The sequence below is a fragment of the Pteronotus mesoamericanus genome, unplaced genomic scaffold (assembly GCF_021234165.1).
Source record: "Pteronotus mesoamericanus isolate MK-2021 breed Mesoamerican mustached bat unplaced genomic scaffold, CSHL_Meso_final contig_130, whole genome shotgun sequence".
NCBI lineage: Eukaryota > Metazoa > Chordata > Mammalia > Chiroptera > Mormoopidae > Pteronotus > Pteronotus mesoamericanus.
This window is the reverse complement of record NW_026555060.1, coordinates 12,408,716-12,423,032: the sequence shown is the minus strand read 5'-3', so window position 1 is coordinate 12,423,032 and position 14,317 is coordinate 12,408,716. Positions and strand designations below refer to the sequence as shown.

Sequence of the window (14,317 nt, the reverse complement as noted above, 5' to 3'; positions counted from 1 at the left end):
AACTACAACTCAGTAATTAAAAAAGAGCTGCCCTGACCCATGTGGTTCAGTTGGTTGGATGTCAACCAGCAAAGCAAAAGGTCCCCAGTTTGACTCCAAGTCAGGGTACATGCCTAGGTTGCCAGTTCAGTCCCAGGTCAGGGTGCATGCAAGAGGTATCCAATTGATGTTTCTGTCCCTCTCTTTCTCCCTCCCTTCCTCTCTCTAATAAATAAATAAATAAATAAATAAATAAATAAATAAGAGACAGCACTAAGTATTTGGGGGAGGGGAGAGGAAATGATACAACTTCATGGCATCCCAACTGAGGAGGTAAAAATATGACCATAAACAATTACTATAATTCATATGTTAAAATTCAAATAACTATATGGCCCCCAAAACTAAATTTTACTTCTTCTCTTATGTATGGACTGATTTTGCACTGTATCTATCTATCTATCTATATCTATCTATCTACCTACCTACCTATCTTTTCTGTTTGGTCCTACTTGTTTATGACTGTTAAAGCTGCTTTGTTAATAACTGGACCTTTGATGATTACATAATATGCTATTTTATTCTGTCCAGTGCCTTAACTTTAAATTCTACCCTAATTTATATTACTGCCTCTGCTTTTGGATGGTTTGCATTTGCCTAGCTCTCTCCTTCGTTTTCACACCCTTTCCTAAGTTAAGTGCTCTTCCATCAGTCTTGTAAAGCTGAATTGCAAGGTTCCAACTGGACTCCTGCTGAAGGACATGAAGCTGGCAGAGGGGTGGGTGGTCTTACTCCAAATGGGGATCACTTATAAATAAGAAATAAAACAAACAAAAAGGGGCCTGGAAATTTAGAAGCACATTCCTAAATCAAAGATTTCAAATGTTCAAACTCAAAATTCAAACTACTTAAGGAACAATAAGAAAGAAACACAATACCACAACCTATAAGACACAGTATAACTTGCTCCTAGAGTACACCTTTATTAAAAAATAAGATTAAAAATAAGGAAAGTTAATACTCTTAAGAAACTAACAACAAAACCCAAAAGAAAAGTCAAAAGGAAAAAATAAAGCAATTCCTCAAACAATAAAATAGATGTCCTTAGAAAAAGACAATTAAAATATATCAAAACATACAAGTTTAGAAATGAGAGAGGAACTTAAAACACAGATAATGAAGAGTTTGAAAGAATACTATGTGCAACTAACTTGAGGGATAAAGGCTTTCCAGATAAACTCCCAAAACTATCTTAAGAAATAGAAAACTTGAAGAAGTTGGAATGGTATGGAAATGACCAGGATCAGATCGAAATATTTAAAGAATAGATAGTTCCAATAGCATTTAAGCTAGTAAAAACAATTTAAGAAGATAAAAAGCTCCTTCATTTTATAAACTGGTACAACTTTAATACCAAATCCTGATTTTTAAAAATACAAAGAAAAAAAAAAGGTACAGAATGTAGTATGTATAAAAATAGATGGAAAAATTCTTTTTAAAGATTGTATTTATTTCTACTTTTAGACAGAAGAAGGGAGGGAAAAAGAGAGGGACAGAAACATCAATAGGCAAGAGAAACATTGATCAGTTGCCTTTAGCATGCCTCCATCTGGGGACCTGGCCCTCAACCCAGGCACGTGGTCTGACCAGGATTCGAACCCAGCAAACCTTCAGTTCTCAGGCAGTGCTCAGTCCACTGAGCCACACCAGCCAGGGCTAGATGTAAAATTCTAAATTAAGTATTAGTCAACAGAATACAGAAATATGTCAAACAATGTGAGTTATCTAGGAAAGCAAGGATATTTCAGTATAAGAGTCTATTAACAATCAATATTGAAAAGGCAAATTTCCTAATAAAACCCAAGTAAAATAGAAAAAAATAAACTCCTTAAATACAATGAAAAATTTGCCATTTGTCATTATTCTAAATAAAGAAATGCTAGTGTCATTTTTATTGTTTTATTCCAATTAAAGTGTTTAACTGAATGAAATATATGAAATGGGTTAGATTTTCCTTTGAATTATTTCAAATTTCCAAATATTTTAACAAGCTCATGTCAAACCATCAAACAAGTATAAACTTTCTTGAGAACTCCAACGCCTGCAAAAGTAGCAGCCATCTGTAGATCACTATGTAGCTCAGGCCAGGTGGCCTAGCGCAAGAGCACTGGTGGTGGCTAATCTTGGCCTCCAATTCCCGGGAGGCCCCAGAGCCAGTGTACCTTGTAGACAGCTTCAGACAACTCAGAGCACCACCCAACCACCTCCCCCAGTGATACACTCAAGGGGCTGACTATCAGGCACAAGAGCTTTGCTGAAGCAAGTTCTGTCTGTGGAGTTGGCCCCTGCACACCAGCCAATCTGATGTGGTTATGGCTGGTCCTCATACCCAATTGGCTGGGGGTGGTCAATTCCTCCTAATGAGGTGCCCAACAGCAGTCAAGGCTCAACTATGACACCAGTGTGTATACAGCCTACACACAAAGGGTTAGCGGGGTGAGACAGGCTGCACCTAGAGCACCCAACTTGGGTGACAGGGGAGGCCACACCACTGGGCCTCACAGGATACCTACTATGTATAAGCCACTCTACCAAGACTGGGAGACGTAGCAGCTCTCCATAATACACAGAAACAAATACGGGGAGGCTGCCAAAAAGAGGAGACAAAGAAACATGCCCCAAATGAAGGAACAGAACAAAACTAAAAAAAAAAAACCAAAAAACTACACAATCTCTCAGATGGAGAGTTCAAAACACTGGTTATAAGGATGCTCAACAAACTCAGGGGAAGAGTAAATGAACTTGTTAGAACTTCAACAAAGTTACAGGAAACACAGAGATAGAAAACACAGAAAAGAACCAGTCAGAAATGAAGAACACATTAACTGAAATGCAGAACACATTACAGGGAATTGAGAGTAGAGTAGATGAAGCAGAGACACAAATCAGTAATTTATAATATAGGAAAGCAGAAAACACCCAATCGGAACAGCTAAGAGAAAAAAATAAAGCAAAAACAATGAGAATAATTTAAGGAGCCTCCTGGGACAACTTCAAACGTACCAACATTCGCGTCATGCAGGTGCCAGGGGAAGAGAAAAAGCGAGGAATTGAAAACCTATGCGAAAGAATAACCATGGAAGACTTCCCTACCCTGGTGAAGGAAAGAGACATACAAGCCCAGGAAGCACAGAAAGTCCCAATCAAAATAAACCCAACGAGGCCCACCCCAAGGCACATCATAATTAAAATGCCCAAGGTTAAGGACAAAGAGAGAATCTTAAAAGCAGCAAGAGAAAAGAAGCTGGTTACCTACAAGGGAGTTCCCATAAGACTTCCAGCTGATATCTCAACAGAAACACTACAGGCCAGAAGGGAATGGCAACAAGTATTCAAAGTGATAAAAAATAAGAACATGCAACCAAGACTACTCTATCCAGTAAGGCTATCTATCACTTAGAATCAAAGGACAGATAAAGAGCTTCCCAAACAAGAAAAAGCTAAATGAGTTCATCATTACCAAACCAGTATAACAAGAAATGTTAAAGGATCTTCTTTAAGAACAAAAAAACAAGATATCTTATGAATAATAAAATGGCAGTACATACTTATCAACAATTACTATAAATGCAAATAGATTAAATGTTCCGATCAAATGATATACAGTGGCTGAAGAGATAACAAAACAAGACCCAAACATATGCTATCTACAAGAGACACACTTCAGATAAAAATACACAAATATCGAAAGGGGATGGAAAAGATATTTCATTACAAAACAAAACAAGGTAACTTGGATAGCAATACCTGTAACAGACAAAAATAGACTTTAAAACAAAGGCTATAACAAGAGACAAAGAAGGACCCACCAATTCCACTTCTGGGTATTTATCCAAAGAAACTCAAAGCGCTAAATTGAAAAGATATACAGACATATACAGACATGTGTTCATTGCAGCATTATTTATAATAGCAAACATATGGAAGCAACCTAAGTGTCCATCAATAGATAAAGAAGAATTGATGCATATGCATACACACACACACACACACACACAATGCAATATGACTTAGCCATTAAAAAATAAAAGAAAGAAATCTTGCCATCTGCAACAACATGGATGAACCTATAGAGTATTGTTCTGAGTGAAATAAGTCGAGAGAAAGACAAATGTCATATGATATCACTTACATGTGAAATCTAAAAAACAAAATAAATGAACAAGCAAACGGAAACAAGCTCATAGATACAGAGAACATTTTGAAGGTTGCCAGAGGGGAGAAGGGTAGGAGGGATGGGTAGAAAAAGTGAAGGGATTAAGAAGTGCAAATTTGTAGTTACAGAATAGTAACAGGGATGTAAAGTACAGCATAGGGAATATAGCCAAAAATATTGTCATAACTACATACGATGTCCGATGAGTACTAGATTTAATGGAGTAATCACTTCATAATCCATATAAATGTCTTATCACTAGGCTACACACCTGAAACTAATGTAATAGTGTATGCCAACTGTAATTGAAAAATAAAACATTATTTTAAAAAATGTTAAGGCCATGAAATATAAAGAAAGATTGAAAAACTGGATTAAAAAAAATTAAAGAGAAATGACAACTAAATTCAATGTGTGATCCTGCACTGAATCCTGGGCCAGAAACAATTCTCTTACTATATAAGACATTAGGAAGAAAATTGATAAAATCTAACTATATACAGTGGAATTTTATCCATATTCATTTAGGAAATATACAATAAAGTATTTAGATTTTAAAGGCATTAGATCTGCAATTTCCTCTCAAACAACTGGGAAATCACAAGACCACTTTGTGCAGAAAGAGAATGATAAACCACATATGATTAATATTAACATTTGGGAAATTTGAGTAAGATGTAGAGGAATTCTTTGTAATATTTTCACAACTTTTCTCTTGGTATAAAATTATTCAAAAATAAAAATAAACAGACCCACAGTAAATGAAAACAAATGAAGCCAGTTAAGAGAAGCCATTCTCCCTAACAACAATGCTAGGATCATCTTTACTATATTCTACTCATCAGATCATTATATTTCAGAGCTGGAAGAAATGTACTCTCTATCAGCAAAACTTCTCAATTTACAGATGAGGGCAATGGAGTTAAATGCCTTGCTTAAGATTACAACTAGCTCAAGCCAGACTACTATCTCGCTCTGACTCAGCTCTTTTAACTATGACAAGCTATCTCTTGATACCTTCATATTGTCATCTACTCCCTAAACATATGATACCAAAATATTTAGCTCTATCTTCTCATACATTCTAAGAAGCTGGTGTGGCAAACCTCTCTCAGGCGATCTAAATTTCATTTTAAAAAGGAATTTAGGTATCACTCCTCCTCACAATCTTTAATAACATATTAACTTAAGTATATTGAGTTCAGAATTCATACCAGATACTGTAGCAAATGCTAAAAATACGAAATTAACATATGCTACTGTAAGGCAGCACTGTTAGGTCCATGATGATAGAGACCAAGTCTGTATTATTCATCATTATAACCACAGCTCATCACTATGTTTATTGGCATACAATAAATACTCAGATAATTGGATGCTGCTGAATAAAAGAAACTGTGTTTGCAGGTAATCATAATATACAGTGTAACAATAGATTATGATACAATAGATTACGAAGTTATTTTTGCTTTGTGAGATCTACCAAGCCTTCAGAAATTTAATGACACCAAAGTTAAGCTTTGAAAGACAAATGGGAGGGTCAGTAGATAAAACAGCCTGAAGGCACAAAAACATTTAGCATGTCTACTGAATTTTTAAACACAGGCTTACCTATTGTCGCTGCAAGTTCTGGATCAAAAGTGTCATCTGTGAACCTCAAGAGCAGGCTAAAAGAGATGTTAAAAAGGCAGATTAGAAATTTGACTTTTCCCCTAATCATTTGATAAATGTGCTTATGATCTGTAATATTTTCTCACCAATTAGATGCATCTAAGAATAGCATCTAAGAATAATAATTCCAAAATATTGCCTCAGTGCAGATATATAAGAACAAATTAAATTACTGGAAGGCAATTATAGAAGAACAAAGTAGTTTTTACTAGAAAACATATTCCCCATGCTCCCCTACACAATTCCCCAATTGTGAAAAGGTCTGTTTATTTGTTTTAACTGTGCTGGTATGTCTTCCTGAGAAAATGATACAGCATCGAGTAATGCTTTGACTTAATGGACCAAGGGGGTGGGGGGGTGGGGAATAAGTCTCTTGGAATGCAGCAAGTTAATTTTCTTTAAAAAATCTGATGTGTAATTCACTCTGATTTCAACTAAAAACAGAAAAGCATAAATGTCTAGTACTTTGTAATACATGGTATGACTACTACCTATGTGGGATAAAAGGATATACTAATAAAAAGTGAGCGCAGACAGATCACATGATGTGCAGAGTACATATACTCGGGCAAATGATATGCAGGGTGTACGAAATCATGTAAGCCACAGGGACCTACTGAAGGGTTTTAAAGAAAGGAATGGCAAGAACTGCTCTACATTTTGGAAAGTTATGCCAGCAAAAAAAAAAAAAAAGGTAGGAAAATCAATAGAAGACAACTGCCATGGTTGTGGTTGTGGTGAGAGATTAACAAAGGATTAAACCTAAAAGATGGTAAAGAAACTAAAAAGAAGGGGTGACATGAAAACAAAAAGATACAAGAGTAGAAGAATACTCTAAGATTTTGTATCTCCTAGGACTATTTTATTTAATGAGGCAGAAGTGTGACTTACTAGAAGCTCGACTTACTAGAAGCTCTTCAAAAATAAAATCTAAGCCTTGGTCAAAGCCCTAGGTTTACAAAGTTAATCTTCCCTCACATTATCTCCTAAAGTAGGACAAGACTGTTCTATTGACCTGTTTGCATTAATAAAATCAAGACAATCGATATCAGATGTCTGAGTTGTGGATAAATATTTCTATAAGTTATAACTATTGCTGTTAGAGATCCCCCCCCCCCCCGCCAAAGTCTACTGCAAAATATAGTGGCTTCCTGAGAATTTCCAAACCCAGTATCATTGATTGTATTTGAAGGATTAACTGTCCTGCTTTTGCTTTCTTGTGCCTACCATAAAACCAGTACCACAAAAGTGAAGTAAAATAGAGAGTCAAATTGTAGATTTTTCTACTTAACACTGAACCTGCTTGACTATTAACTATTTTCACTTCCTTTGAACATGACCTAGGCGAGAGAAGTAATTAAGAATCTTAAAAGACTCTTACAAAAATTGTTTCTCTTTGCAACATTAAACTTTAAATTAATAAAAGTGAAAATTTCACTAAAAATTTCAGTCATCCGTAATTTAATAGAAAAAGTATGCATCCATGCTTGGTCAACAGAAAATATCATTACAAAAATATGGGTTAACATAACCTTATAGAGCACCAGTAGTAGTAGCAACAATACTTAAGTAATATAAATAATAACAACAGTGTTTGCCGTTATTTATTGAACACAGACAATGTGCCAGTCAGGGGTTTTTCTTAGATAATTGCTAATGCTTACAACTCTTGTCATCAGTGATACTTTGTCAGGAAAGGCAGGGGAACTGGTGTGGTGCAAAGCAACAAATTTTAATACAGACTCTGGGTGTAAGTTAGCCAATCTTAGCCAGGAATATACTGGTAGCTCAAAATGCAGCCAAAATTCTATGCATGCAGGCATTCTTCTAGGCAGAGTCCATTTCTCTATTATATTTTGTAAGGAACCCACTACCTGAAATAACTAAGAACCACTGCTCTAGTGAACATATGTTTAAACTTTCATATTTTCAAAGTTAAAGGAGCAAAATACTCTCCATGCAGAGTTCAAGATGAAACTCCTCTAACAGTAGAGCCATTCCACTAAGAGTAGACCAAATTTATAATAAACAGTGTGATTTATAACTAACTTGCACGTCTTAATTTACAAATGAAATTAGCCAAAAAGGATGGGGATACAAGGGACAGCGGAGGGACAGCAACTTAGATAACAGAAGACCCCTAGAGTCCCTTCCAGTTTCGAAAACACTTTGCAACTTCTTTATTTCACCCTGGCTAGCCACAGAATAAAAGAATCTTATAAATTTAACATGAAATAGGGTTTGAGAGATTTCTAGTCCAACCTCATTTTTGAAATAAAAGGAATGAAAGTCATTCAAATATCACACACAAGATCACACCAGCTTCAAAATCCTGATCTCCTGACTGCTAACATACATGCTCATTACATTCCAAGAGTCCAAAATAAACTGGAAAAATAACCCACTAATTTCAGTGAGTTAAGAAATCCTTTGTTGTGCAATGATTTCTCAATAAAAATGATATCTCACTTCCACTATTTCTAGATCTGTAAAGAAACAGAAATGAATTATTGGTTAGAACAACCCCTTATATCCATGATATATGTTTTTGAACTAACTTGACTTAAAAAGCATAGGCTTCTATTTATCAGTAGTCATTTATTTTCATCTTACCCAGAAAGATAAGTGTTATTTACCATAACATATTACATATACAATAAAGTATATTTAGCTAGAAAAATAAGCCAACTTTCTCCATAAATGCTGTTTTTCCATTTAAGAGATAGTTAACAAGTGTTAAATTTTTGCAGTGAACAGTTGACAACTCATCATGAAGTACTGAGAACAAATTTGGAGCAGATCAGATCCAATTAAGTTTTTATATGAAAGAAGGGAACTAAGGAAACCAGTAATTGCTCTTAACACATTTTACTCTAGAGGAAGAACCCCAATTATGTATACACTGTACCTCGGGTTAACTTTCCAGAAAATGTTAACATAGCTTAACTAGTTATCCATTCAATACATTTAGAAGTGTCAACCAACCATGTATTGGGTTGAACCACATGAAACAACATTCAACCTTTATTGACTTCAAAAGCAGCAATTTTGGAGGCCTTAAATTAGGGTCACATCCAAAGAAACAAGAAAGGTCACAAGGCTATGGAATTCCTATTAAGACAATGTTCAATATATTAACTAACTTTTTAACCCTCAAAGGGATGCTGACTATAAAAATTATTTTATTCAGCCAAGCAACACACACACAAATCACACTAAGTGGCTAGCCCATGGTGTTTCATTAAATTTATTCCTTGTCAGGTAGAAATCCCTTACTCCGACGTACATTAAAGGAGAAAAACTATGAAATATGTTGTCATATTTTAAAAATACACAAAATTTCAGAATGTATTACAAAATAAGATTTCAAGGCTTTATGTATCTAAAAAGATAAGACTTTAAATGTGATTTGAAAAATACGTTTATCATGAGGTGTAGCTAATGTAAAACTGCTTACAGCTCCTTGGAACTTGAATATTGTTTAAAGTACAAGGCGCCTAGACTACAACCTAGTCATAATCAGATGGCAAGGGCAACTTCGCCCAGAGAACTTGTTGTTGTAAGACCTGGATGAAATCACTACCCTCTTGCAACACCTACCCAGCTCCACGTCAGCTTTAACAATATCGATGTTAATTACCCCAAGAAAATGTCAAGAAGGAAAAGCACAACAATAATTCGTTCGTCTACCTCTATATGATGTGGCAAAATGAGAACAATTGCCCTTTATTTTCAAAGGTGATCTACAGCTTAAGCTCTATCACCTCAGACGAAAGGTAATTATTCAGTTAGAAGACCAATGAGCTCTTTCACAGCTGACTCGGTAAAGAAACAAAAAGAAGGGGCAATCGGGGTGCCCCAAAATAGGCCAGGAATGTGACCTACGGCGTCACGAAACTTCCTGCGAAGAACATTACGTATTCAGATAAAGCCCCACAGAAATGCCTAAGTGATAAAGTTACAACTCATAACTCGCTGGGTGACAGGTAGTCTGAACCCCGAGGGGCCTAGAAGAGGCCCAGTTCCGCCGGCCTCCGGCCTAAACCAGCCCGCCACGCCCTGTGCTTCTCGGCAGCAAACCAGCAAACCGGCCAGGCGAGAAGCAGCTCTCTGAATTTCTTTCTTGGTACTACAGGAGGGAAAACGATCCAGAGAGCTAGGGCCTGGCAGAAGTCCTGAACCGGGCCTGCGCGGGGCGCAGGGGGCCGCAAAGGCCCCGGCGGCGAGGAGGCTGGGCAGGGCGCGAGCGGAGCCCGCCCCGCCCCGGCCCGCGCCCGGCCTCAGCCGGTGACCGTTCCCGTCGCGGCCCAGGAGACAGTGGCCACAGAGGCAGAGAGGGCCCGGCCGCCCCAGTCACGGCCCGCAGACCCCCTCACCTAGACTTGCCCACACCACTCTCGCCGATGATGAGGATCTTTAGGGTGGTCAGCACGTCCTCGTCCATCCTGACCCTTGTCCGCTCCGAGCACAGCCGCCACGGTCTGGCTCTCAAACCCTCACCAAGAACTGCCTGTGCATGCGCACTGCTCCTCCGCCACTACCTTCTTTTTACAGCGGGTAGTTGGATTGCAGAAGCCCTATTTCCGCCTTGAGGTAGTTCTGCGTCTGCGCAAACCTTAGTCCCGGGCGTTTTTCCTCTCCTGAGCAAGCGCAGATTGTGGGGGGAGGGGCGAGGGCGGGGGCGGGGCCCTGGAACCCTGTGCGGGACTTCACTGACAGGTTCTTACTTCTTCCCACCTCTAGCCTAACGCTGCTTCCGTGGTGCACTTGGGAAGGCGCTGATTTGGGGGCGTATAACACTCCTTAAAATTTCAGCACCTGCTCCTAACAGTTGCATTGCAGTAGGAAAAGCTTTGTGGTTAAAGGCAAATTATAGGTCCCAAACCCACCGTATAAGATCTCTATATTACCCAGTCTTCTGAGCTTGTTTCCTGACTCACCATCAACGCAATAATACCTCTTAGAATAATATCAGCTTCTTAGAATTGTTATGAAGATTAAGTAAGTTAATTTGTGAAAGCACTTTGTAAACTCAAGCGCTCTGTAAAGGGTGTGATTGGGTATTATTCACTTCGTGGCTTACACTCTGTTAGATTGAAGAGTATCCTTCATACTTCAGTTCATCTTGAAAGAGAGATATAAACTTCAGGTAGATCAGGTGCATGAAAACCTCTAGTACTGCAACTTCCAAACAACCACTACTCATAAGAACTGCTACACCACAACTGCAGGAATTGTGTGTATATGCTTTGTCTCCTTCACGAGGTTGTAAATCTTAGTGAAAGTATCAAACCTCATATACAATACCTAGCAAAATGGCAACATGACGGTCACTAACTAAAAATATAGTTCTTGGATTTTCTCTTATACTTGCAGCTACAATAGATATTTTATTAAAGAATACATAGCAATAAGAATTAGAATGAATTAAGGAATTAATTTTTTAAATACCTGAAAAAGTTCTTCCACCAGAAGTCCAAATGGCTTCTTCACCTCCTTCAGGTCTTTGCTCAAACACTGCCTTCTTAATGAGGACTTTCCTATTCATACTACTGAAATCTGCAAATTCTTTTTGCATTATTTTTCTGCATAGCACTGACCACCCTCCAATACCCTACATATTTTACAACTTTATTTGTTCACTGTTTAATTTTCCCCAAAGAGAAGGGAAGCTTCATGAAAGCAAGGAATTTGGTCTGTTTGTTTGTTATAGCCTCTAGAGTAGTTTGTCTAGAGTAGTTCTGGCATATAATATGTGCTGAATAAATATTTGTGACAGAATTAACTAAAATGTTCTGGAGTCCATTCCTAAATTTGGAACGTCATGTCAATCAGACAACCTCAGCCTCTCATAAAATAGCTCTTGAAACATCAATGAAGTCTATTCAGGCTATAAAATCAAGAGCATATTCATGAGGTTCATAGTATGGCCATGCTGTTCCACTCTAGGACAGTAATTCTAAAAGTATACTCACCAAGTTCGTAAAACTCCCTTTTATAGGGTCTCCATGATCAAACTATTCTCATAATTATTCAAGTTGCTTTTTACTTTTTTCACTTTTGTTCTCTGATGTTACAGTGGAATTTTCCACTAATCATGACAGCAAAACAGATTGAAGACAGACCAGATATGAGAATTTTATTAAGCCAGCCCTTAATGAGATTTACAAAAATGTAAAATAATAGCGCTCTTCTCACTAATTTTTTGTTCTTAAATATTTTCCTAGACACATAAATTAAGTACTAATAGGTTTATTTTTTAAATGAATTAATACATATATTTAAATTTAATTCAATTTAAATTTCTGAGTAAATATTAACAGCTATAGCCATGTATTCAGCTCTTTTGAGTCCTCAACAATTTGTAAGAGTATACAATAACTTGTATAACCAAAAAGTTTGAGAAAGTTGCCTGGTACTATTCACAACAAGATTAAAAAATTAAAAATTAAATTTTTAAAACCAGGCCTAGATTTATCGATGATGCATGGAACGTTGTCGAACTACTTTAGCAACACTATATTCTCTTAGATTTTTTTCCCTACTTCTTGGGCACTTCTCAGTTTTTTTTTTGTGAGACCTCTCACTCATCTTTTAATTTTTGTTCTCTGGGTTTTAGCTTGGCTTTATTTTCTTACTCTGCACACGCAGAGTAAGAAAATAAAATAAATAAATAAACTAATAGGTTTATTTTCAGCTTTTGGCTAACTCATCCCACATACTTTGAGGAGTCCCCAAGTTACATTTCTGGTGGAGGTTTCTCTCCTGAGGTTCATTTGGGCTAATACACAACTGCCAAGTCATCTCCAGGTGGGCATGCCTAGGAGGAGAATGCCAAGTGAAACATGATTGACACTGAACTCATTATCTCCCCCTCTACACTAGATGCAGTGTTGTGTGTGTGCGTGCGTGCGTGCGTGCGCGCGCAAGCGCCAATTTTCTTTTTAAGGAATGACTAACACCCATTAACTTCCTCTCCTTCATTTACCACACCCAAACACTTAGTCTTTACAGTTCTACTCCTTAAGCATCCCTGAGATTTATCACTTTTTCCCATCTCTGTCACCACTGCTATGATCAGTTCATCATCGTCATCTTTTATCGTAGGATTACCTATCGTGTCAGCTGCCCGACTGGCCTTCCTGACTCCCATTTTTCTCTCCCTTCAGAGTCTTCAGCATCCCAAGTGGTATTCTTAAAATGCAAACCTGGTTGCACCTTCCCTATGCTGCACACTGCCTTCGTAAGTCTTTATCATTAAGCCCTGATTATTCCTCCAACCTCATCTGTTGATATCCCATGCCTTGCATTATGTGTTCTGGCCAAATTAAACTCCTTTTATATTTTCAATGAACCATGTTTTGCTTGTCTCTAGGACCCTGCATATATTGTTCCTTTTGCCTGAAGCACTCTTCTGTCTTCCATACCCCACCCAATCAATGCACAAACTCACACACTTTTGCTTGGGCAATTCCTACTCATCCTCCAGAGCCTAGCTTTTGGATCCTTTTCTCAGGGACAACTTCCCTGGCCTCCCAGGTCAATATTACCTGTTCCTGTGGTATGTTCTGATAGTGGCCAATGCATCTATTGTGGTATGTACTCCACGGTGTTATAACTGTATGTTTGTTTGTTCCCCTACCAGAATGTGTGCTTTTTTGAAAGGAGAATGAATTAATGTCCCGTTTGTTGTTCTGCCTCCAGCATTTGTATAATGCCTAATGTAAAGTAGTTGCTCAACACTATTAAAATACAAACCCCAAGTCAATCTCAGGAGTTTGGAACAGTAATCTGCTTATTAATTTGTGTTTTATATAGGTTAGGATATCTCTTGAATCTCTGTATTAAACATTAGGGGGAGAAAGCCATCAATAACTTTTAATTAGGGAAAGGGCAGGGGTCAAGGCATGGAGTCCTCATAGTAAACTGTTGGAAGGCCTGAATGTGGTGGTGACAGTGGGAGCTGGAAGATGGAGGGGTTATAAAAGTCACAAGGTACAACTGTCCCAGCAAAGGACAAGAAGAAGAAAAGGGAGAGAAAAATACCAAGCATTTCTCCAATATTTTAAGCCTCAGTGCCACGGATAAGTAAGGAAACTCATGACAGAAACAGGGAAGAAAATGAGTTCAGTTTTAACCATGCTGAATTTTATGGGAAGGTAGGTCTTGGAGGTGAAATTTTTCAGAACACTTTTAGAGCAGCAGTTCTAAAATTCAGGGCAGATAACAAGACACAAAAAGAGAAAAATCAGGAAGATGGCATTCCTAACCAATGATTTGACCTAGGTGCCCTGCTCCACATATACATTATTATTCTCAAATCCCTGGGAAGAAAAGAGTCATCTGTTCTTAGGCTTCAGACATAACTTATTTTCCTTTTTTTTTTTTTTAAAGAATCTATCTTCTTGTATTAATTCTTTCTGACACATTCAAAAGATATGATCAGATAAT

At 37.6% G+C, this 14,317-nt stretch overlaps 1 protein-coding gene across 1 annotated transcript in view; it reads right to left on the bottom strand.

The window, feature by feature from the left end:
- The window catches only part of RAB18 (RAB18, member RAS oncogene family), a 33,051-nt gene extending 22,594 nt beyond the window's left edge, over positions 1-10,457 (bottom strand). Inside the window, exons 1-2 of the mRNA XM_054592256.1 lie at positions 10,243-10,457; positions 5,807-5,862 (exon numbers count right to left, since the gene is read on the bottom strand). Of these exons, the coding sequence (XP_054448231.1) occupies positions 5,807-5,862; positions 10,243-10,310 (124 nt within the window). The 5' untranslated portion in view covers positions 10,311-10,457. The remainder of the gene's footprint in view (positions 1-5,806; positions 5,863-10,242) is intronic.
- Between the last annotated feature and the right edge of the window lie 3,860 nt (positions 10,458-14,317).